Source organism: Larus michahellis, chromosome Z, assembly GCF_964199755.1.
Source record: "Larus michahellis chromosome Z, bLarMic1.1, whole genome shotgun sequence".
Lineage (NCBI taxonomy): Eukaryota > Metazoa > Chordata > Aves > Charadriiformes > Laridae > Larus > Larus michahellis.
The window spans coordinates 37,766,115-37,792,088 of record NC_133930.1 but is presented as its reverse complement, the minus strand read 5'-3'; the positions used below and the strand labels follow the sequence as shown (position 1 = coordinate 37,792,088).

The 25,974-nt window shown below is 42.9% G+C and overlaps 1 protein-coding gene across 1 annotated transcript; it reads right to left on the bottom strand.

Moving 5' to 3' along the window:
• Positions 1 to 25,974, bottom strand: ENTREP1 (endosomal transmembrane epsin interactor 1). Its single transcript, XM_074570644.1, has 11 exons — positions 25,522 to 25,974; positions 23,205 to 23,261; positions 15,706 to 15,816; positions 14,729 to 14,854; positions 13,854 to 13,961; positions 13,614 to 13,732; positions 8,979 to 9,111; positions 7,619 to 7,691; positions 4,084 to 4,233; positions 2,057 to 2,343; positions 1 to 999 (listed from the first exon to the last, which is right to left on the bottom strand). The coding sequence occupies exons 1-11, from the start codon at positions 25,849 to 25,851 to the stop codon at positions 793 to 795; spliced, it is 1,701 nt and encodes a 566-aa protein (XP_074426745.1). The 5' UTR covers positions 25,852 to 25,974; the 3' UTR covers positions 1 to 792.

Genomic DNA, 25,974 nt, shown 5'->3' with positions numbered 1-25,974 from the left:
TAAAGATAAGTATTTCATTTTATTCAAGTTATCTTTAGTGAGTCAAACCATACTGCACAGTTTCAACTTCTGAACAAGCTTAATTAAAACTCACTTTAAAGCTTTTTGGTTTTCAGTGGGAGAGCTGTCTAATAAATTTTCACATGAAGTTTTATCATTAAAACGGCAGCAGGAATACTTAGCCATCCTAGTGACGGACAACGTTAGGTAGTCACCTGCATGTCAGCAGAGGATTTGAGATGACTGTGTATGAGCTGTCAGCTGGTACGTAACAAGTACCTCTCCTAGGAGGTAAATTGCTATATGCCAGCAAAAAAATTAAAGGACAAAATATTAATATCAGTGGAGCTACGATAACACACACCAGACAAACACAGGCCGACACTGGCCCTGCTCTCCAATGAGATACAAAGTGCACACATGCATTGCTAACTGTCCCTCCCTCACCCTGGTAAAGCCAGGCACAGAGCCAGTCTGCTGTCTCTCGTGTAAGCTGAGTAAAAAAAGCAAATCTGGCCTATGTGGGGATAGAGCAGAGAGATGCAACAGGGCAGTGCTGCATCACAAACAGAGTAGGGCAGCGTACAATCTGCTTCATAGGCTTGTGGAACAAGCTTCCCCTCAGGAGTCTGAGTGTGCCGGTATATATATATATATTAAAAAAAAAAGGATTATCAACACACTCTTCTACCCACAGTTCAGAGATGATTTTCCTGTGCAGCATGTATGTCTGACAGAAGTGCTCTACTGAGCAATAAACAGAAACCAGCTCAAAGAAAGACAGAAACCAGCTCAAAGTACAGTTTCCCTGACAACACCAGTAGGACTGTGGGGCCATTCACGTCGTGCTCTCTGGACCCTCCACTCTGCTAGCTGATCTTCATCTGTGGTGAAAGTACTCAGGTCACCACAGCTCTCCAGGTGCAGCAATCTGGGATGCCGCCTGAAAGGTGACCTGTGGGCACTTGAGGACACGGCTTGTTGGCCAAATGTCATCACCTTTAAAAGGGAAAAAAAAATAAAATAAATGTAAATCAGATTTGTTTTCAGGCTGTTACTCCATTAGAATAGTTTCTTACCCAACTAGGAAGAAGCAAGTTGTAGTTCTGAGACTAAAACTGCTATTTGCCAAGGAGGCATGGGAAAAGCAATCCAAATTGGGAAAAGGAGTGAGTGTTGTGGGTTTTTTTTAAGCTGCACAAGAATTGGCTCACCCCAAACCATGGCATCTCAGGTATTGCTTAATAGGAACCTAAATGTTGCTTCCTGCAGAAGCCACCAGACTGTAATAAGCTTCAGGGCAGTATGATAAATTAAATTCTCATGAGGAATTTTTTTTTTTTTCAGCTGTTTCTGTCAAATTTGTTGAGGCTTCTGTTGCCTGTAGGCTGCAGTGGGAAATCTCACTTTATCTGCAGAGCCTAATTAAAATCTTGGATGTGTTTTGCATGAGAACTCAAACCAAAACCAGTAGTTGCAGCAAATCACTTGTACCATGTATGAATCGACTCATCTATCCAACTGGTCTGTAAGCTACCAAAACATTTGTTTGATGAAGTCTGTAATATCTGAAACTTCTGAATATTCATTCCATTAATGCAAGCACATTTTTCTACTTTCTGCTTTTTCTTCCTCTAGTACTAGATCTTATTATTATACTGGGAGCCAATTACAAAAAGTGGATTTGAGTGGGTTTATATAAAAATTTTCTTGTCAGCCTGCATTCCTTCCACTTTATAATAGTAAATGCTTTATAATATCTCTTCCCTGCCACGCTCAGTATAAAACACTGTCATGTTATTTACAGTTCATGATTCTACCACAGAAGACCGTGTCCTTCAGCTTTTAAATACACAAGTATTCCGCCTTCTGAAAACCTTCCTGGCTGTATGCTTGATAAAGCAAGAGACATCACAGCTGCACAGTATCTCACACATTCTCTAGATAAAACCAAAGTTTGATACACAGAGCAGAGTGCCAAATATAAACCTATAGTCCCAAACCAAGGCCAGCTTGGGTTTCCACATCACCCAATAAATACAAGTCATAAGACTACCTCCTCAAGGAAGGTGGCACTGGTGATAGCTTCTGCCATATGTTTCTCATCTGATTTTAAAACAGACTTGATATTTTCCACCAATTCGTTTATGTCAGGGCTCATGCTGCAGGACTGCTCTAGGATCCAGGCCGCCAGCCGTTTAGTGGCTGTGTAAGACTTGTAGTCTACCAAAGACTGGGGTCTTCCCCTCAAAGTTCTTGCTCTTAAACTCTTCCGCAAGGTGACAGGGCAGAGTTGTGGGTTTACGTCAGTCTGCATTGCAGCTTCAGAGATGGGTGCTCCCCCTGAAGACAAAGGTCAAACAAAGCAAACAATCCACTTGGTTCACAGGACTGTTCCACAAGTACCCCCTGAGATTTCTACCCCGGCTCAGTGACAATGTAGTGCAGAGTTTAACTATGCAAAACCTCATGGTCTGGCATGGTCAGGGTGGCACACAAGGATCACTCTGTACTGGATGTACTCTAGAGAAAATGCCTGTAAAACAGAGTAGTTTGTAGCTATGGTTGAGTGCTTATCACACGTCAAAGGGTCTGGAGGGACGTTTCTGGGAAAGCTGTTTGCCATTTAGCATACATCAGTTCCTTCCTCTTTTGCTTCTGTTCTGAATAGACCTGAAATGAGCGTTGAGTGTTCACATTAACATACAGTTATATGAGGCTGGTTAAGCAAAACTTGAAGGTTTTTATGATCTCTCCTAAATTTTTTGTAACTTTCAGCTAGTTACAAAATATCTGAAAATAAATCTTTGTCAAGCTGGAAGCTAGTAATACTACAAAGTGGAAATTTAATGAAAAAAAAATGACAAACCATATAAAACTACCTTGCAAATACTAAACAAGGGGCAGCAGGGAATCAGTTCCCTTGCATTTGGTCTAAATAACAATCACCAATTTTTGGCCCTGTTAAAATAATAAAAAAAAGTAAGAGCACCTACAGGTTGTTGGAGAAGCACTTTAATGTTGGCCTTATGCCAAACACAACAACACCGGGAGGCGATCCAAGACTTTCCAGCAAGAACAGCACTAACGAACGTGAAGCAACTTCCGTTGTTCCCTTTATGCAGCACCCGTGTATTTAAGTCTCGGGTGCAGCGCTGAACAGACCCAGCCTCCCTCACACCCAGCCTAAAGCGCCCACATGCTGCTGCCCGATGGATTCTACGGCAGGAACGCTCTGCTCCACTCGCACAGCTATGAACAGGCTCTGTGTCACCGAACTACTGCTTCAGCAGCAGATTCTCCGGGGCGCTGCGGTGGAAGTTGACGGGAGGAAAAGACAAAACACATGATGTTGCAGAGACATAAAACCATTCCACGAAACAGTAAGTGTAACCCAGCCAGGCGGGCTCCCTATATTCAAAATAACTGGTTGTTACTAACATGCCCCCTCTCCCCTTACATTTAGTGAGTGCCAGTGTGTATCAGCAGCTACTGTATACAATATCCTCTAATAAAACCTGCAAGACTCTTGACTAGTGGATTTTTAAGGCAGAATTAAGGACTCTACGGCCACACTCGCAGTTTTCCCACAGCAACTGAATTAGATCACTGACATCAAGGTAGCTCAACAGACTTCATCAGCTCTCCAGTGAGGGTTTTGTTTTGAGTTTTTGGGTTTTTTTGAGATATGTAGGGGTGTAAATTTATAGGCTAATACCAAATACCTAAGCTAATTTTACTTTAAGTTGCTCTCACTGACAACTGCCTGTGCAAGCTTTTACGTGCCAGTGTTTGAAAACATGAAGAAATCTCCCTCCTCCTCATCTTCCACCATCTCTCCCTCCGCCTGAAACCAGCAATGTCTGCTACAGACCCGCGTCCAAGATGTGAAAGCCTGAAGAGCTGCAAGACTAAAGTGTTGGGTGGAGAAGATTTGGCAAAGCACAAACTGCTCTAATGTAGGTACTCTGTTGGGAGACGGTAGCTGATTTCCGCAGGCACTAGGTTTGAAGTACTAACCCTCTGACAAATGTTCTTTTAAGGACCCATTAGACAAGCACTGATACAGAAAAATCAATTCACCTTGAAGCAACTGGCTGTGCAGCACAGGGTAACTTTTAGACCGTTTCCGCAAAGGATTGAAGGCTCTCCTGCATGCTCCTTCTTCAGGCACCAGGCTTGCATTCGAAGGTGAAAGGCTCACTCTGCTGGAAGACTCAGGAATTTCTTCACCTGAGTAGTTACGAATAGTAAAGGTGAAGGAAAAGTAGTGAGAATAAAGCAGATCTGTAGAAGCCATTATTAGAGATTATTTCTGTTCTGTTTTTTTTGTGCCCCCTCCCCATCAAGCTGTAATGATTGGACACAAAAGCCTGGAGGTGCATATATGCGTGCATATGCCCACACTCGTCAGTAACACTGGTCTAAAGCCTGCTTAAACATTTGCAGAAACCTGTTCAGTCTTATTCAGCTGGAGTAGAAAAAAAAAAATAGTTCAGTTTTATCTAGTATAAACCTCACTTTAAACTACATGGTCTGAGAGAAGGGAGCTGCAGCTTTCTTGGAGAGAAAACCAAATCTCACAGACCCTGAAATCCTCCTCCATATAAGAAGTTGTACCAAGATATGCTCACAGAGGTCAGCCACTGTTTGCAGTTAGGTAGCTCATAAATCAGTCACCAGGCCCTACAAGGGAATTAAAAAGCTTGTTTCATCAGATTATTTATTAAAATAAAGATTTTCCTGAATTCTTGTGATATGGTTCATCTTTCCAATTAATCAACATTCCTCCTTTTCCTTGGGGTGAAATTATATGCTGTGATTCCCACAACTGTCTTTTTTAGTTAACAAGGCAAGATGAAGCTATGTATTTCTCACCCAGCCTGATTCTGTACCTCCATCTGATGGCACCGGGCATATCACAGGAAACAATGTTCTTGCTTATGCAAGAGCAAAAAAATCAAATTAATGTAACAGTCTCTTATTCAGGGCATGGCAAACGTCTGTGCTGCTACTCTGACAGAAATGTGCCAGTGACTGGAGCATTTGAGAAAATTAAGGCTTGGATGATACATACCTATTGAGCCTAGCACCTTATCATCTCCTACACAAATGCAGCCTAGAATCTCTAAAGAGAAGAAACAGTGACACAGCAGACAACAGCGTGGCAAGTCAGGAGGCAGGACCCAGCAACAAAGCGTGACAGACCAAGAGTCGGGCAGGATTAAAGAATCCATCGCCAATATAAACTTCTTAAAATCAGTGGAGTTGTGCTAGCAGTCAGTCCTTGAGGTACAGTGCTACTGGTACTCTGGAGAAGTTGGGTTTTTTTAAACTACTATACCAACGAGTTAATTAACCAATTTCATGATCTTATAATAATTCATAGTATTAGTGTTTCAAATGTCAGAGAGATAACTGGCTTAAGCTGCTGTGTACTAGAAATGCATGTACCTAGTATGTGATGATATAGAGCAGCTGCCAAGCATCCCCAGCCATCAGCAGAAGGTTGCATGTCTTCCTGCTACAGCTGGCAAGGAAAGCCCCATTTTGCTTGACAGGAGTGCTTTTGAAGTCACTGAAACCATTCTGGCTGGCACAGAGAAGCTTATGGCCCCTCCTGCAGCCGGGACTCCCCGCGTTCTGCTGCCTGAGAGTAGTGCAAAGCTTTAACACCCATCGGGAGCTACACTTGGTCCATCAGTCCTGACAAGGCCAAGGGAATCATGGCACCACACACAAATGCCCTGGCATGACAGACTACCGGCAAAACTGAAAGTTCGGCTTTTATTTACAGACTGTTATTCTGCATCACTTGAGACGGCCCGTGGAGTTACTCTATGACAATTCCAACATATGCCCTCATGGTTGAAGATGTCCCTGCTTACTGCAGGGGGGTTGGACTAGATGACCTTTAAAGGTCCCTTCCAACCCAACACATTCTATGATTCTATACTTCCCTCCAGCTGAGGTTTAAGCCCAGTGGGCGGCTGAGCCCCACAGAGCTGCTCACTCACTCCCCCACAGGCGGATGAGGAGGAGAATTGGAAAGGCAAAAGTGAGAGGATTCACAGGTTGAGATAAAGACAGTTTATTGGAGGGGGGGGGGAGGGGGGAGGGGATGCAGAACAAAACCAAACCGAATTAAAACATGTGACGCAAAAGCAATCACTCACTACCAGCTGACCGATGCCCAGGCTGTCCCCAAGCAATGGCAGCCCTGGAAAACTCTGCCCAAGCCTTTATTGCGGAGCAGGGCGTTATACAGTGCGGGACACCCCTTTGGTCAGTTGGGGTCAGCTGTCCCAGCCGTGTCCCTTCCCAGCCTCTTGCCCAGCCCCAGCCTACTCGCTGGGGAAGGGGGCAGGTAAGAAATGGGGCGGGCCTCAGTGCTGCACAAGCACTGCTTTGGCAAGAGATAAAACATTGGTGTGTTACCAACAGTGTTTTGGTCACAAATTCAAAACGGCACCATATGTGCTGCTATGAAGGAAATTAATTCCATCCCCGGCAGACCCAGTACACCTCCCCAAATATAAATAAACGAAGAGACTGGTCAGGCTGAGATTTAAATGTCTCTTTACAGGCCTTCTTATTAAAAAAAGAGAGAAAAAGGAAAAAAAGAAAGAGAGAAGAAAAAAAAAGATGGACAAACCAGTTCAAAAGATATGCTCAGGTCTGCTTGCTTGCAAAGGAAGTTTTTAAATACAAACAATACCTCACAAAATGAGTCATCATGGCTTTTTTTTTTTTCACAACAGTTGCATTTTCTATAGTATTCTTTCCCTGTTTTCCCTTCCCTTAAATTTCACCAGTCACCATGGCGCAGCCTCATGTTCGATATATCTCATTTTCATTTGTGCTCAAGGTGCCCGGAGAAAGCAACAGCAGTTCTATGAATAAGAAGTCCTTGAGAATTAAACTTTTGGTGCACCTCTTCTGAATTTCTTTCTGGTTATCATAACTGATGAGATATCAGAAACATTTAAGTGCTTGTTTTCAGAGTTTTCAGGCAGACTGGCAGAGTATAAGCGAACTTTGAAAGACTGGTTATTTGATTAAAGTATGGGTTTATGTATTTTTTTTTTGCTGCCACCACTTACTAAGGACAATTTCAACTGACACACCGAAGTCTTCCTGTAGCTTGAGAAGTCAAATAACAGGCTTGGGGCTTCCCCCTGCCACTAAATCACTATTTAGTGATTCTTCCACTGCCAGCTAAGTAATAGAGTAATTCCCACATTTAGCTCAACACATTATTTTATCCTTTTCCTATTTTCATCAGCAACAAAATGTAAGCTGGCACCATCATGTACACAAAGCAAATGGAAGCACTTGAGCTGGACATCATTTCTTACAATGTATGGACATAGAGTCAACAACTAACTTGTTGATTACTAAGAAGGAAATAAATTTTTTTTGTATCTTAAGAGCAAACAACTTTTTATTTATTTTAAACATTAATCCCTGTTCCTACTGCCCAAAACAATCACGATTCTGTATCTCTGACTTGAAACATGGTGTCTGTCTTTCAAAGAAATAATAACACTGCTACTACATTAAGTCATCTGGGTTGGGTAGAATTATTCTAGAGAAAAATATAAAATGTACTTTTTACCTTGAGAGGCCTCCCTGTCACTCACTTCCCTCGAATCAACAGCTTCCACACCACTTATCTCCGGTGCACCTTCCTGGAATAAAATAGAAAAGTTGAACAATCACAAGCCACCATCTTTTTGCTGGTACTTTCTGAGAACTGCAACATCCACCTTAGAAACTGAGCAACTGCACAGTAATGTGATGGTTTGGGCTGGGCTGGCCACTAAAACAAATGACAGATGGTCTCTTTAACCTCTCTCCCCAGAGAAGGGAGAGAGAATAACAGAGACTTACGGGTTGAAAAGAAACTAAACTACTTTAATGAAATATTAATAATAAAAAGAAATTATAATAATAGCAGCAAGAAAATAAATATATACATATATAAAATATATATAAAAACCCAATATCGAGCTCCCATGATGACGATCACGTCACCTGCAGGCACTGGGAATGTCCCACATGGGAAGCGAACTCAGGAACTGGATTCAGGAACACATGGACTGGGAAAGAAAGAGGCTGATCCTTTTGATCCCTCAGCTTTTAGACTGATCATGATGCATATGGGATGGAAAACCCTGTGGGTCAGTTTTGGGTCACCTGTCCTGTCTGCTCCTCCCCACAGGTGTGACGCCTCTACACTCTCCTGCTTTGATCCTCCAATGTGGCACACAACAAAAGTTACCTGGCCTTGGGTGTTACAGCAATAGGTATAAGCAGGAGCCTCTGTGCATACCATTCCCATAAACATCAGGCCTTATCACTCTGGTAGCAGACACTGTCTGAAAAATATGCCGCTAATTTCAGGGAGTGCAGTTCAGTTAGAAGAGGCTTAATTGAAAAGTAAAATTACTGAAAACTGGTTTGGTTCTACCTCAAACCGGGACAAGTGACTATGTGACATGTGTTTAATTCCACTGCAAAACCAAGGCTAGAGAACGTCTAAAATTAATGTTCATCATGCGGGTCAGCCAATTTTATCCTGCTGAGTATTTTCTGGAAAAAAAGCACCTTGTCTTCTGAAAACACCAGTGAAAAGGGACCATGGCAAAACCCTGACCTAGTCCCACATGGGAGGAGTACAGGTGCAGAAGGGAAGTAAAGCAAGGAGACAGCACAGGGGTCCTCTAGAATAACACAGTGTATTTTGATCTTTCTCCCATGCTTAAAGACATTTTTCCAACCAGGGAAAACTTTTCAATTCTAAAGGTGAGCGACTAATTAAAGTCTTCAGTGAAATTTACAGCCAGCCACGTTTGTAACCAAACATATTCTCCTGCTATTCTGAAATGAAAAGATTCCTGGCATACATTTACCGTGCCTCAGTGCAACTTTATAGCGGAAAAACAAGTTACACTTTAAACTCCTGCGAGCCATACCTGCTCAGAGACATTCTGGCTGCACACACCTTCTTCATAAGGAGGAGGTGGGTCCAGGGGGCAGAACGCTCCAACATCTTTGATTTGCGCTCCATAAGCATGGGGTAACCGGATCACACCAGAGCCAAGCATCCTGCAACAAACAACACCGAGCAACTCCACCAGTACAGCTTTCCAGCTGCAGAAAAACATTGTCAGCTACCAAGCTCCAAGGGCTTTGCTGGGCCTGCTCAGATTTTGGGATCTCAGCCACAGATAATGAACTTGCCAAGAGCTGCAAGAGATTTTCCCAGAAGATGGCAGGCAATCGCTCCTTAGCAATTAGTTCACCAGAGCTTCACACGCCTTTGGGCAGTACTGCGCCTAGGAACCCATTTCAGTTTCACTTCACGGAGATCCAGTTTTGTTTCAAGAGATGCAAATACAGGTGGTCATTCCAAATGTGATAGCCTACCTCCAATTTTTGTGTACTAAATTCTTAATTATTACTTAATTATAACTTAAATTCAAGATACTTCTGATCTCATGCTTTATGTTCAGACGCAGCTGCACAGAAAAAGGCAAACTCAAACTAAAGGCTATTTTTGTGGTGATGCTTGTATAATATCATAGTTGATCAATTCATGAAGGCTTGTATAAGGCAAATATATCTCATGGTTAATCTTCCTTCTCATTTTTCAAAGAAAGAGCTCTATGAAACCTTAACTACAGAAGAAGTCCCAAAGGCCTTTTACTGTATCATCTTCCTCTTGTGAGGTAGGGAAGAAATCAGAACATCGCCTGGACAAATTCCTCTTGGCAAATGCTGATTTTGATAACATAAGTTTGTTACCCCATTAACACCGGAAGAAAGTGTGGTGGTCAACAGCAGAGCTGCCAAGGGGACCTTCAGAGAAGTTTGTGACCCAAAGCATCTCAATTTTTCTCTGCTTTTTATTACATTTTAAATTGTGGGCTTGGTACTGAGCTGGAACCTCAAGCAACCCACAGAATTCCACGTATTTTGGTCTCAGGACCCATGTTAGGCTTACAGCTATCACCAGTGGATGTGATCTCTCTACAAAGAAATGTTACACAAGAGCAAGTCCTTCCTCCCAGAATTTATGGCTTCTCTGGACGCTGGCTGTAAAGAGCAAAGATGACCATGAAAATTATTTTCTTGCAAGCCAAGAGGAAAGGGCAGAGTGAATGGAAATACCTGTGGAAGGCTGCTTACAGAGGAAAAGAATAAAACTTCCAAAAAGAGAACAGTGGAGCACTTTTGTGAAATGCTCCTGCCAAAGTAATGGAGGCACTGCATGGAGAAATTTGAGGAAAAGAAAGAACAGATTTTGATAACTGGTCATTGCTGTTTTAATCTTAAAAATGGAAGACATATAACACCTTAAAATGGCTTTTAATTTTAGCCTATTTCATCTGTCCCTAAAAGCTTCAGAATAATTTTGGAGTACGATGGAGACTGATGCTCCATTGACATTACTTCTTCACATTTTTCCATTATGTTTGTGCTGAGCTTACATTCAGTGTAGGCCGCAAAATTATAAATTTCTTGAATCTTAGTTTTGTTTTTAAACACACCTGTCCTACACAGCTCAGTCATGCCTTGAAAATTAATGTGGCATCCAAGAATTATATCATGTCAAAACTTAATACAGAACACACAACTAGAAAAGCATTTCCCTTAAGTCCCTTAATCGAAAAGTCGTTTCCAGGATGTGCACACTTGTCAATCTGTTCTTTACTTGTTTACTGCCATTCTCTCTTTTTATGTAAGCAAGGTGAATTCTTGTGCCAGACAGAAAGCCAGCAGCTCTTTTTGAAGTGATGATACAGGAAGGTAGGGAATAGGAGTCAAAGCTTTTTCATTCAGGGAACCCCACCGCCAAGAGACTGCTCCAGACCGTGGGGAGGCTCTGTGCCGCTGCTGGTAAGCGGGATACTGAAGAAGGAAGGTGCATCCTCGGCCACCTCTCGCCTACCTTCTGCACTCATACCTCAGATCAACAGCAGCATCAGGGCTTTGGCCTCCCGGAAACTTCAGTGTTTCAATAGCAGGAACGTGTTCGGTGGTTAAGAAACAACTGTCAGCAGCACATGGGTCTAATTTGAGACACATACTGAATTTGAGCATACACGACCTGCATAAGCAGATTGGCATTTTGGCAAATGCCTCTGGTCCCCAAATGGTACTTTAAACTGGACTGGGGTAGATTTCTAGACCACGTGTGACTAGTTTGCTGCCCCACATGTATCGCCTCTTCCCTTGAATTCACATGCCTTATAACATTTTGTATTTTATTCTTCACATGGGAACTCGGCTGTAATGGTTAATGTTGTTGTGCCAATCCTGAAAAACAACTTAATTGCCGTTTCCTTATATATGATAAGAGGTAGGAGTTGAACAGACATTTGTACTGGTAGTTTGTTTTGTCTACCACTGAGTAAGACAAATGTGTCTTCCCATGAACAAACAAACCAACCAATTAATTAGCTTTGCTGGCAGTGCCTCTGACTTTGCAATTTACAGGGCTGAGGAGAACGGCAAGCCACTCCAACTATGTCCTTGGCACATGTTTTGATCACCGCAGTGCTTCCTTTCTCAAGGGTATGTATCCGTTCTGGAGGCGCCCCCGGTGCAGCTTGCAGATGGTGGCTTACCACCCTGGACGCAGTCGCTGCCACCCCCCTTTCACACAAAGGTTTGGGATGCGGGGTGCGTGAGACCTCGGCACAGAGAGCCAGGTCACAGAGGTAGCACGGCGCTCAGGGTACAGACCAGGCAGGGAGGGGAAAAGAGGGGAGGGAGGGAGAAGTGTGAAGAGTCTAACTGAGAAAAGGCCAGGTCCCACCTCAGCCACTCTGCTGGACACCCTGTATCCAGCCTGGGGTGAGTCATATTTCCTCAGCTGCCAAGAACGGAAATTAAGTCTGTCTGTTGCTTTAACTTCTGCACTGCTGCATAACTACCCCGAGCACCTTGAAACAAGTAGCATGACTTCAGAAAGACGACATCATTGCTCAAATGTTATTATCAACCAGTTTTAACGCAGTCACAGGCAAGGTAACTACCCAATGTTAGACCACAGAAGCCTTAAATGTAGTTCAGTGGCTCCTACTGTGATGAAAATAGACAAAGGGAAATACTGCTGCTGGGAAAGCGATAACCATCTAGAATGACATGCCAGACAAAGAACGACAGCCTCGTTTTAAAGCAGGGGAACTGTGACAAGCATATTTCAATAAATAATTTTCCAAAGAGATCATTACGCACTCCATTCTGTTCTCATAACTAGCTTGAGCCAAGACTCACATTGGAGGTTTTTAGTAATGTTTGGAATTCTACCCCAGTCTTTGGTGTTTTAGACAACTTTTTCATTCTAAAATCTATTCCTGTGTCATGTTACCATTTTTCAGGTAATCCCAGGATCTGTAATTACTTCTGCAAGGACCACAGAATCTTGACCATCATGCCTGCTATTCCTGATGAAACAGTGAAATAAACTAACCAGTTCTGTATGCTGCAAAAGCAGGAGTTTTGAACAAGAGCAAAGTAATACAGTCTGCTTGAGCATCATGGTATTTTAAGTATAAACATGGTGTGGTCATAGCAGAATAATGCAGCCCCACCTGAGTTATAAACTAATAAAAAACCTAACCTGCAAGTTACTGTGAAGAGTTTATAACCACTTGTAGAATGAAGGATAGCAAAGCCCAGAAGTCACCACTGAATTGCAAGAAATATAGACGCTACTAAATAGCAGTACACAAAATAACAAAGTTTGTATTTAACGGACAAGCTACTTGATGTTTAGCCCTATTCTTCCTCAACACAAAAAAAACCCCACCAAATTTACATTTTAGTGTTTCATAAGACTAATTATACCAAAGGCAGCCTTCTGCAACATAAACATTTTCTGCACGTTTTCTCTTACAAAAAAATTCATACAGCTATTATTTTATCCTCCTCCAAATCCTTCTTCCCTTCATCTTTGTAGTAATTAATAAAAAAAAGAAAAGGAGGGGTGGAGGGGGAAGAGATTGCAGCGGCTTCTGACTATCATCCTTCTCTTTCTGATATGCGAACCCATCCTCCCATGGTCCCCTTATCCTCCATCCCTCAGCTGACACTGCAGGGAAGCCCAGCAATAATACCAGGTGCAAGTACTGAGACAACGGTATGCAGCCTAGCAGTATAATCAAAACATGCCCTTCAGTCAGCACTAATTGCCGAAGAGGGAGAAAGGGAGTCACCCTGGCAGGAAGATCCACAGGGCCCCAGGCTGCCATTCAGGGGTCTCTCGCACAAGCCTTGGCAAGAGGTTGCACCTGGATTTCCATCGCTGTCCCAACCTGCTTCTGACACCACCGTAAAAGGTTTCAGCAGTGTCAAATTGCAGTATTTCTCTTACCCAGAAACAGTTCCTACAGAATCTAAAGTGAAAACCACAGAATTATACCCTTCACCGACACTGTGTTTACGCTGCCTCCTAAATCAACAAGTTTTTTCTTTCCCCCCCCACTAAAGTCACGAACCTTTTCCCGTTAATAACAAGGAAAATTATCTTAAAAAAAAGAAAAGACATTACGCAGTGTTTCAAAAACGCTAAAAGAAAGGAAAAGCATGTAGAGGTTTACCTGCAACTTGTCTCTGGATTATAAGAATGAAGAGTTGCAAAGTAGGAGGGAGGTGGCGCAGGTGGGACAAAATCATCAGGATCCAAAACATGACCTTGGTCTTCAATCTGAGATTCATCCTAATCAAATGAAACTTCTGTTAAAAACCTTCCGAGATACAAAAAATTGCTGAACTGTGTATAAACTAGCAATACTGTTGGTACCACTGTTTATAGCAGGCAATGCCTTGCCCTCACTTACTGTGCAGGATCTTCTTGTTGCAAAAATCTGTAAGTAATGCAGGGCAGCCGCTATCAAGCAAACCGTGGTGGTGAGAGCATTCAGGGCACAAAGAGCAAAGAGAATTTTCTGAAGAACATGAAGATTATGGAAATTAAAATATTAAGTCAAGGTATTTGTAAATGTCAAAATAATAATAATAATAATATAATCTGAAACAAAAACAAACAGAGAAAACACATGGATGACCATGACAATTACTTAGAAACATATGCCACGAAGTCTTCAGCAGAGATAATCTGCAAGACTGCAGTAATTTGCAAAAGCTTATTTTGCCCTATTGTGTATCCTGACAGAGAGACACAGAAGGGTTTAATACCACTCAGATGTAATTTATAGTCCATTTATTCAGCCAAGAATTATAGCCTTTCTCTTAACTTTTCCCATGGGAAATCCAGATGCGAGATAATCACCATTAAAGAAATGTTAAAGCACTTTTACGTTTGAAGATGATGTTGTTTGGAAGTTGTATTGTAGCAATTTGTAAGCCAAGGAAGGCTGAAAAGATCAAAAGACCAGTGAAGGCATCAAACTATTAGCAAAAATTTACACCATATTTACCCATGTAATCTTGTCCGAATTCAGCTATGGATTTGGTTGCATAAAACACAGAAAAGACAAGAACTGCATATTGGATCAGCAATGCACTGGTCAAAACCCAGATACGAGAAAAAAACCCACCTGTTACAGAGCCATAAAGAGCTTCTGACCAGTGTGGAAGACCAGAAAAATAACCAAATTTTTCACAGTAAACACAGCAGTCACCTCAGTATGTCATTGTCGCACAAGTGTGGACATTATCAAAGCAGCCACGTTAAGCAGTGTGCGCAGGGTACCTTGAAAAGAAGGTGTGCAGCAATGCAGGACTTCATGTGGTGTAGCTTCAGCGCAGTCTCTTCTGTGCATTTGGTGAGATGCAACTCTTCACAGCAGAAACAAATCTTGTTTTCACCCATATCCACCTTTAAAAACACAAAACTCCACTTTTATTAGCTGTTTTATGCAACATTTTTACCTGCAAAATAAACTATACCTCTGACCACAAAGCAAAGTGGAAATACAGGCTCATAAAATGAAATTTATACAGTTGGTATGCCAGTGATTCATGCATTATAAAGCTATATAATGCATACTTCTTATTTGAAAGGAAGTATTACTGATATGCTCAAGACATTTAAATAAACTTAGTTGTAATAAAAGCTGCACTGATTACTAAGCAATTTTAGTATCCATGCTCCTTCAAATGCACAGCAGCCTGGAAACTCTTTCTTTGACTAACGTGTAAGCCACTGTCTACAGAGTGTACGCATTTTCTTTGATTCATGAGTATATTTTGCATCTCTACAGATAGAGTGAAACTCACAGCTATAATTTCCTCCCAGTCAAATCAGTAATAGTTACATGTGTACGCCACTATTGTTTGTAATCCTCAAATTAATGTTGTCATCTTAGTTTTCAAGTAGAAATTCAATGTTTCTGTATATAGAGATAATTGCCTTTTTAGCTGCCACACTCTCTAGAGTCATAGCGTCAAAGGTCTTCCACCTACATAAATCACTCTACAGGTATAGGAAGTGTATGGGAATGCAGACAACAAAAATACTGTTGTGGATTTCAGTGAGGCTGTTCACAATTTGAACCGAATCAAGGCCTGAAACAAAGAGTTTTCCTTCTTTCCCCCTCTCTCCCCATACCAGCCCCCACGCCAGCTGCATTACTTGCATCTCTCCCTTAGCACATTTTGTGATCCCAGCATGGCAAGCTTATGTAGCATGCCGTGAAGAAATACATGTAAATCAGTACGTCTGCTCACCAAATTGCATTTGGGTACACTGGACACAAATTGAATGCCTTGGCATCCTAATATAAATCCAGCCACGTTCAGCAGAACACAGATGATAGACAGCAGAACAAACAGGTTAGCCTGGAACAGCAAAACAAAGTTAATAGCAATGGGAACAGGATCACGAACCCAACTCAAGGAACCTACGGCACTGCAAATCCCATTCCCAAACTGAAGCTGTGAACGGCAGTCCTTCTCTTTTCGAAACTCCCCATGCCTTCAGTGCCCTGGGTGTCTTATCTTAACCCAGTAGATGGTTACTCCAAACACCTTTGTCTTTTCTCCTTCCTTATTAGTTGTGCACTAATAAAATACATTCAACTGTTGAAAAGTACAGGCAGCTAAAGGTTCTTCTGGAGTGCAATGTACGATTCGCAAGCCATCTGACTTCCACTGTATGTCATATCCATCAAGTTCACCTCTCAACACATTTAGATCAGTACGAAACCTGAAGAGGAAACATCTTAAGATGACATTCATTCTGCGTGGAGTTTCCAAAACTATTTTGCAGCACAAAAAAGTGAAAATATTTGTTGAGGACAGCGAGGACAGAGATACTTAAAGGGACTTTGGTTATATGATTTTATTTCTTCCTGGCTACTAAAACCAGAACACCCCCATTCATAAATTGGACAATATCTTCAGTTTTATAAACCATCTGAAAGACCAGCAGTGGCAGGAGTAATAGAGTACTGGAAAAAGAACAAGCAGAGCAGTGGATAAAATGAAGTCCTACTTTCATGTATGCCCTTACAATCTGCCATCTGTGCTTACATGAGACTTGAAATATGGATTTTAAACACATGTAAGAACTCTGATATCTGTTGGAGGGACAACACAGCAGAGCACAAACAATTCAGGAAGTTCTTGGAATGTGTCTATGACAACTGTCTTCTCCAAGTGGTAGAGGAGCCAACGAGGAGAGGAGCTATGCTGGATCTTGTCCTTACCAACAAGGAGGGGACTAGCAGGGAATGTCAAGCTCAAGGGCAGCCTTGGCTGCAGTGACCATGGTAGAGTTCAAGATCCTTAGGGCAGTGAAGGGGGTGCACAGCAAGCTCACCACCCTGGACTTCAGGAGAGCAGGCTTTGGCCTCTTGAGGGATCTGCTTGGTAGGGTTCCATGGGGTAAAGCACTGGAGGGGAGAGGGCCCACGGAAGCTGGTTAGTATTCAAGGATCACCTCCCCCAGGCTCAGGAGCAATACATCCCAAAAAAGAGAAGTAAGGCAAAAAAAGCCAGAAGGCTGACACAGATAAATAAGGAGCTCATGGACACACTCAAAAGCAAAATGGAGGCCTACAGAGGATGTACGCAAGGACAGGTAGCTGAGAGGAATACAGAGAAACTATCTGAGCAGCTAGTGATCTAAAGTGGTTGAAAGACCTGATAGAGTTAAATATGGTCAGGGACATCCAGGGCAACAAGAAAAAATTCTATGTCAGTGATAAAAGGAAGACTAGGGAAAATGTGGGCCCTCTCCGTAAGGAAACAGGAGACCTGGTCATTCGGGATATGGAGAAGGCTGAGGTACTCAATGACTTCTTTGCCTCAGTTTTCACTGGCAAGTGCTCTAACCACATCACCCAACTTGCAGAAGGCAAAGGCAGAATGTAGAGAACCAGAGAATGAGGGAGAATGTGGAACCACCCACTGTAGGGGAAGATCAAGTATGAGAGCATCTAAGGAACCTAAAGGTACACAAGTCCATGGCACCTGATGAAATCCATCTTCGGGTCCTGAGGGAACTGGCAGATGAAATTGCTAAGCCACTTTTCATTATATTTGAAAAGTCATGGCAGTCTGGTGAAGTTCCCACTCACTGGAAAAGGGGAAACACAACCCCCATTTTCAAAAAGGGAAAAAAGGAAGACACAGGGAACTACAAGCTGGTCAGCCTTACCTCTGTGCCCGGCAAGATCATGGAGCAGATCCTCCTGGAAACTCTGCTAAGGCACGTGGGAACTGAGGAAGTGATTAGTAACAGCCAGCATGGCTTCACGAAGGGGAAGTCATGCCTGACAAATTTGGTGGCCTTCTATGATGGGGTTACCAGCATTGGTAGATAAGGGGAGAGCAACTGACATCATCTACCTGGACTTATGCAAAGCATGGTCTTTAAATTGGAGAGACATGGATTTGATGGATGGACCACTCGGTTGATAAGGTATTGTCTGGATGGTTGCACCCAAGGAGTTGTGGCCAATGGCTTGATGTCCAAGTGGCAACCAGTCATGAGGCACTGAGGCAATGAGACAACCAGGCCATGAGGCAACCAGGCGTTCCTCAGGGATCAGCACAGGTAGCAGTGCTGTTCAACAGCTCTATCAGTGACACAGACAGTGGGATTGAGTGCATCCTCATCAAGTCTGCCGACAACACCAAGCTGTATGGCATAATTGACATGCTGGAGGAGAGGGATGCCATCCAGACAGACTTTGACAGGCTTGAGAGAAGGGCCCGTGTCACCTCAGGAAGTTCAACCAAGCCAAGCGCATGTAGGTCGGGGCAATCCCAAGCACAAATACAGGTTGGGCAGAGAATGGATTGTGAGCAGCCCTGAGGAGAACGACTTGGGGATGCTGGTGGATGAGAAACTCAACATGAGCTAGCAACGTGTGCCCGCAGCCCAGAAAGCCAACCACATCCTGGACCACATCAGAAGAATTGTGACCAGCAGGTGAAGGGAGGTGATTCTGCCCCTCTACTCCACTCTGGTGATACCCCGCCTAGAGTACTGCGTGCAGCTTTGGAGTCCTCAGCACAACAAGGTCAAGCCCCCACATTTACAGGGAAGCTGACAGCATGTATGAACACAAAAGCTGGCACACTAGCTAACTGTGCAACCAGAAAGCACTTGATGTAGCTGAAAGCCAGAGCTGCTTTCACCCAGCCTGCTCCTGCCCTGTTAATTTCTGGATCCCATATGCATTTGTGGGTACCAAACCGCTCCCCAGTGCCTGCAGATGCCGCAGTTACACATGACCCAGCATAAAAGGATGGCATCTGCCTGCACGCTTGCACTCCCACCACTTTTCATGCCATCACGGCTAAATCTTCTCTTTAGCAGCAGAACCCAAGCAGCCAGCAGAGATAAGCTTAACTTGAAGTCTCTGTTACAGTTGGTGAAAAAAAGAAACAACAAAACAACCAAAACAACACAAGCAGAAAGACTCCTAAAAAGCACACTTTACAGGATTGCAACTAATTTGTATGTGATTGGGAAGGAAAGGATGTTTCACTAGCAGAATGCTTCTGCATTCAGCAAAGCACGTATGGCTCCAGGCAACACCTGGGAATGCAACACAAACTCACAGTAAGTTGGCTAGTCCAAAATGGTATACAACAAAGGACAGAGGCTAATGTATAGGAAGCTTGGCCTATCGAAGATGTGAACTGCCCTCAATACATACAAAATCAAATAAACAATGCTGAACTGATACACTTCCTGAAAGAAGTTACGTTCCTTCAGTTAAAAGTAAGATTTAAAGCCCTATGAAATGAAGGAGTTTAGAAGCAGGGAGGAAGGAACTAGCTTCTATACAAGTAGAGAGTAACACTGAGACCAGAACAGTTGACAGTCAATACCCAAACAACTTTGCAGGGGGGGAAAAAAGTTTCCCGTTCCCTATTAAATACATTCAGACAGGCATGCACGGGAAGCAGCTTCTTCTCTGGAAGAAAAATCAGCTTCAGAGCACAAGTGTTACAAGCTGACTTCTGAAGTCAAATGACAACTGATACCCGGATCAGATAAGCCTCAGACAACTAAAAGCAAAGGAAGATTTCAGAGCCAAGGCTTCTCAGCAGCCGTATTGCTGGAGGCCCAGCCTCCCCTGCAAGAACATCCCTCAAAAGATAACGATTATAATTTGATTTTGCCTTGCAGTACCCTGTCCCTGGGACATATTATTTACTTAGTATCTTCCCATGCTATAATACAGCCCAGGTGGCAAAAAACAACTGATGTGGCTCTCAATTTTGTTTACCAGCAGGTCACAGCCAGCCTTCTTCAAGGCTAGTTTTCTCCCACAGACAGTGCTACTAAGGGTCTGCTACAACTTGTGTGTTTCCCTTCCTCTCTCCTCTCCAGGGGAAAAACATGAGCAACCAAAACACAGCAGCTCTCTCTGCCTTTGATATCACATCCCACCCCCAGCTCCTTTCTCACAACACCCCAGCCCTGTGCTTTCTCCGAGCGCCAGCAGCACCAGAGCCTTGCTACCATGGACAAAACACAACAGTTGGGTTGTTTTTCCCCACAACCAATGCCTCAGATTGAAGTGTCAGCCATAGGACAGCCTGGCTGTTCACAAGGAAACCAACCCAGGCAGTGAGAAATCATCACCTAAAGGGGCAAGACAGAGAGAAACATCTTGTGAGGCAAGACACCACCCTTTTACTGGAGGAGCTAGATGCTGCCATGCAAAGGAGCTGCAGGCAAATGGGTGTACTCCAGCAGGTTTCAGAGATGAAAATCCTAAATCAGAGCAGCAAACAGGTTTCTTTTAGAAATAACCAGTATTTTTTAAGGGGGCAAAGATAAACATGAATTGCATTATAAAATTCCTTAAGTACTACAAACTCACAATCAAAACCACAAATAAGGTAATACAGGAAGTCACAAGAAACAGCATAACCATGTTCTTAAGCATAAACCCCACCACGAACTGCTCTGAGGACCACCACCACTTCCTCGTGGGCAAATTCTGTGGTACTCACCAGCCACCACAATTCTGTTCAAGACCCAGCTCTGGGAAGGAAAGAGGGCTAAATTATGGAGCTCAACCATCTACCTTTAATTACAGCCTAATGGCTACATCCGAGAGCTTTTAGTACACACCATGATAAATTAAAATCTAGACATAATTATCCAATTTGAGCTGAAAACAAAGCTATTTTGGGGGGTTTGGATGCCTATGAAGAATTCCAGTGGGTATTTGTACAATTTGAAGAAATTATGAAACTGAACTGAGTGACTGAAAACAACTCTGCATAAGAAGAAAGATGAGAAGAGGCCCTTCCTTACGAACAAGAGAGTACCTGTAGATTGAGATGTAACTATACATGAGAAAGAATAATGACCACTTAATGCCAAACTTTACACTTTAACTGTTGTGTACAGTCCAACACCTCCGTATAAAGACAACTAAATACTGACATTAAGTTGCTGCAACATAAAAAATGGTAATTCGTATCACTCCTCAGATTTCTGGCACAGCTCTGATACCCAACATGCTAAATATCTGGGTTCAACAGCAATCTTATAAAGCCACCTTCATGTGCAACCAATCCTTTCCACAAAGCTCACTTGCTGCATGAAGGCGTTTCTACACGACAGCTGTGCAATCTCTGCTTCCTTCACAGCAGAGAGGTGGCTCTGTGCAGGCAAGGGGAAAAGGGATTCAGTCCAAAAGTCGGGAGAGAGGAATCCATTGGAAGTGTATTTACAAGAAATAAGTGCAAAGGACCTTGCATATGAGTAAAAAGGGGAAAGCAGTCACAGCTGGAAGGCAGTCACAGCATTTTAGCTATGAATGCATTTTCTAGATTTAGTTATGAATGTCATAACTCTAAGCCATGGCTCTATAAGGAGTTTCATTGCTTAAATATTTAGGAAACTTGCTTTTATAACTCATACAACTCCTCGTAACTCCCAAGAGAAAATGTTCAAGTTACTAGAGGGTAGATATAATAGAAATTTAGCCCAAAATAAATATGCTTACACAAACTAACAATATGTCCTTGATACACTGTAGCTACTTCAGTGCATAATTTCCTTAGCCTCACGAAATGTTTAATGATAATTTCCTTTTTTGCACATAGAACAGAATATTTCAGTTGAAAGTGATGTACAATGATCATCTAGTCCAACCGCCTGACAAAAAGTTAAAGCATATTATTAAAAGCATTGTCTAAATGCCTCTTAAATACTGACGGGCATGGGCCATCAACCACCTCCCTAAGAAGCCTGTTCCAGTGTTTGACTACCCTCTTGGTAAAGAAAGGTTTCCCAATGTCAAGTCTGATCTAATCTGGCTTTCAAAAATCAGACCTCTATAAAATACCCATAGAAATAAGAAAAAAAAAAATACAGGTTCATAGAATTGCATAATCATAGAATAACCATGGCTGCAAGGCAGCTCAGGAAGACTCTAGTGTATCCTCCTCCTCAAAGCTGGGTCAGCTACAAGATCACAGTAGGCTGCTCAGGGCTTTAAACAGTCTCCTTGCAGAAACATCCCCATCTGCAGCACAACATCCCTGGGCAATCTGCTCCAGCACTTGGCTGTCCTAAAGATCATCTGATAGAAATGAAAGGACAAGAAAGGGTTTAATGCTTTCATATTTGAGTAAAACTGGGAAGATCCCATAAAGTTTATACAAAGGGCAATATGAAAGGGTGAAAGAGATACAAGAGCCAAAAGGAAACTACAGCAACAACATGCTGTAGAAACAGCAACGAACACAGGCAATCTAGAAACAGGGAGCACTGTGCAAGCTGCAGGCATTTTGAGACAGATGGCATTTGCATTTACATTTATTTTTATGAAAATGTTGTCCTTCCAGATTGGAAGCCCCAGACACCAAGCTCCTTCTTCTATCCACAGAACTGGTAAAAAACTTGCTTTGCTCTGCCTGTGCTAACCAATGCACCACTGAGAACGGCAATTCATCCACAGCTCATGCATCTGATCCTTGGTACTCCTTTCTGATGACCATGCGTATCCCAAACAAGTGCTGCATAAAAATAAGACAACTGCTTTGGCCTCAAAAAAGTCTTCAGAAGTGACAGTAAGGCAAAAAAAGAAGAAAAAAAAAAAAAAGGAATAAAACCGCCACCAAGTAAATAAATAAAGCCACCAAACCAAAACCTACTTCAAAACTATTTTTTCAAATACCAACTCTGACATTAAGAGCCACACAGATTCAGATTTCACTTACAAACAGAAACAGTTTACATATCCCGCACATCAATTTACTTCTCTCAGAGCAATGTAACGTCAACTGTATTTGAAACAGTAACACTGGATCCTTGCTCTAGGATAGCAGGTTTGAGAGCTAACCTAAGTATTGCCATCAGACACTAACAGAGTACAACTGAGCTAAGCTTTAAAACGAACTCCCTTGTTTAAGCTTAAGCAGCTCAGAGTGCTAAGTTATTTATACTAAAACAGTGTTTTCTTATAATTACACGAACATAAAAAGCACTCTGCTATAACATTAACACTTTCTCCAGACATGGTCCACTCTCGCCCTTTATGGGGAGTCCATCTGTGCAGCCCTTTCATGGGCTTTGACTCCTCTTTCAATAATTACGACTCTACAATTTAAAAAAAAAAAAGTTAACAGTACAGTCTATATTTTTAAGGACAAAGAAGTGATTTCTTTTTTTTAATTACCAATGAGTATTAAATCAGGATCATCTTCTAATAATTTCCTTCCAAGAACCTTTAATCCATACTTACCAAAACCACCATTGGTCTCTTCCATGCCATCAAGCCTAAGATTCCAGATAAGATTACCTACAACATCAAAAAAAACACAGCATCACCAAGAAGAGAACAACTGTTCACAAAATGCTGTTTACATGGTATTTATCACTGCTCTGGTGAAAGGTACTTTGGAACACTACAGAAGTGTTATGAAGGATACGAACATCCACTTTAAAGCAGAGAATACGAGCCTGTGCTGATGAGGTTCTTCACTCCTAAGAGCATCCTGTGAAATAACACAACCAAATTTTACTCTGCTGTTTTCTTATTTTTTCCTCCCAGAAAACATGCATGGGGACAAGAAGTTATGCCAGCAACTCCAACCTCAGCAATTGCCTAAAAAATTACTTTCGGTCAACTGAGTACTTGTTTTCTGCAAAATGGCAGAGCAAATCTAAAAACTCTCTATCTCTTTTCTACCCTCGGTCACCACCCCATCACTTCATTAAGTGCTTGTGGGTACCCATTCCTGCCTCTCCCCTTGTGCTGACTCTGTCCCTCTTCTGACCATTTTGATGAACTAACTCCCAGAGCATGAATGGCACCAAAAACACAGAAGAGCACTAAAACGATCTCCCTGAACTGACTTGCTGTCTAGTCAGAAGAATGCCAGCATCAGCACGAGCAAAGAAGAATAAGTAAAAGCATCCTCTTCTGCAGCAGTAGTTGTTAGACCAAACTTTCTGAATCACAGAACTGAACCCTATGACTCTAACTTATAGGGCAAAACACTTAAGGAAGGGGAAGGCATTGCTGTAGAACTGAAGCAAACAGCATACCCAAATACTCTCTCACTGCAAGGATGAGAACCCTATAAAGAACGGCAAATCAGTTTTTCAGTAGGTCCCGCAAATAAGCCGGTATGCTTTTAATTCGTGGGACTTTGTGACTAAGCCAATTCACACAAACTCCTACCCTAAAAAGAAACAAGAAGACTAGAACAAGCAGGAAGCTGCCCACTAGCATTTTTAATAAATCTCTTCCGTAACTTCATTCACTTGACATGATCAATCTGATTTAGCGTAACGTGCATTATATGACTTGGCCAAAAAAACACCTACCAATATCATCACTGGTGTTGCAAAACCACATACGTAACTCTGCAGTTTCATAACCAATTATTTTTTGAATTCTGTGAGTGCAAAATAGTCACATGATTTTATAACAAAGCACATCAGTACTGATGTGAATTGCTCTTTTGCCTTAAAGACAAGACTTATTTCATTAAATTTGTTAAAGCTGTAAGATATATGAAAAGAAAGTCAGTCTCAAAATATTCCTGATGTGCCCTTAACCAGTGCATTATAACCAGCATGTTACATCTAAAATGAAAAAAAAAACAGACACATCCTCAATTCCAGCTTTTAATTGCTGCAACCTTTCCAGGTTGCTTCTGGACTAAAATTTTCACTCATGCTGCTACATCTGAAAGGCATGTTTGGTAACTTTTCCAACTGAGTATATTCTTGTTTCAGAGCTAGCATTAAAAAAGTAAACTCCCTTCTTCATTATTAAAGAGACTAAATACTTCTATTTCACATGTGCAATTTTAAAACATTTTAAAAGTGTAAGCATGGTTCTGTGTGCAGGGTCCAAAGACAGTCCGTAGCTTTCATATATTTAAACTTGATTTAATTTAAGGTAAGAAAAGAAAAAGATGAAAGATCACAAGAGAGATACCAAACTTACATATTTGGATGCTGTGGGTTTCCTCCCCTCCCCCTGCTGTAAAGTCTGTCTATACTTTTGGGGATGAGAATTGCATTATACACACGAATAGGAAATACTTGATCCCCAAACCACAGATCATTAAACACATTTCCACGGGTTCTAAACAACACTGGAAACACAATTTAAATGTTTAAACCAAGGGACTGGCCGATGCTTTTCACACCAGCAGCAGCCTCAGAACATCACTTGCTCATTGCTCAAGGGCCCACAAACTGGGTGCGATCTACCTGTCCCCCACTCATTAGTAACTTCTGCTTACTGCTGCCTAGCTTCTGCAATATAAACTATTACATCGTTTGTACTTATAAAGGTGAAGTTTAAAGCAGGGCACAATGGGAGACGGGATAACTTCTCTCAGTACTCTTTACAAACCTATCATAAACCCATCCTTTTTTTTTTTTTTCGCCAGGAACATCGCTATTTTCTCTCTCTCACTAGAGTAACGGTGTACAAGGCACAAAAGCAATGTACAACATCTACATACCCCACGACTTGAGAAACCCCCGTTTCCGACCGCGTCTAGCAAGCGGGTGGGTTTGTTTGGGCTGAAGTGACTTACCGAGCAGCCGGCCCACAAGGGACAGACGTTCTTCACCTGCGGGGCGCTGCTCAGCGACAGCGCCCCGAAGTTCAGGGCCACCAGCGAGCAGCCCAGCACGATCTGCAGCACCGCCACCGACAGCAGCGGGCGGGACGGCGGCAGCGCGGTGCCCGGGTCCGGGGCGGCGGGTTGCGGGTGGCCGGCCGGCGGCAAAGCGGGGCAGGGGGGCGACAGGAAGGGAGGGGGGGCGCGCAGCGAGCCCGTCGTGCCGGCGGTGCCGTCCGCCGCCGCTTGGTGAAGCCCCGGGACGGGGCAGCAGGAACCCGGCACCACCACCGGCAAGGACATGGGGCACGACGACTGCGGCCTCGGGCCGGGCGGGGCGGGTCTCTCCGCCGCCCCTGTGCCAGCCCACCCCGGCGCCGACTTCCTGTGGCGATCGCCCTCCCCTCACCTCGGCGCCGGGGAGAG

Coding starts and splice junctions, on each gene's coding strand:
- ENTREP1 (XM_074570644.1), bottom strand. CDS start 25,851: ATGTCCTTGCCGGTGGTGGTGCCGGGTTCCTGCTGCCCCGTCCCGGGG. Junction 4,234..7,618: donor TGACAGGGAGGCCTCTCAAG/GTAAAAAGTACA, acceptor GTAACTACTCAG/GTGAAGAAATTCCTGAGTCT. Junction 1,000..2,056: donor GTGCCACCTTCCTTGAGGAG/GTAGTCTTATGA, acceptor TCCCTTTTAAAG/GTGATGACATTTGGCCAACA.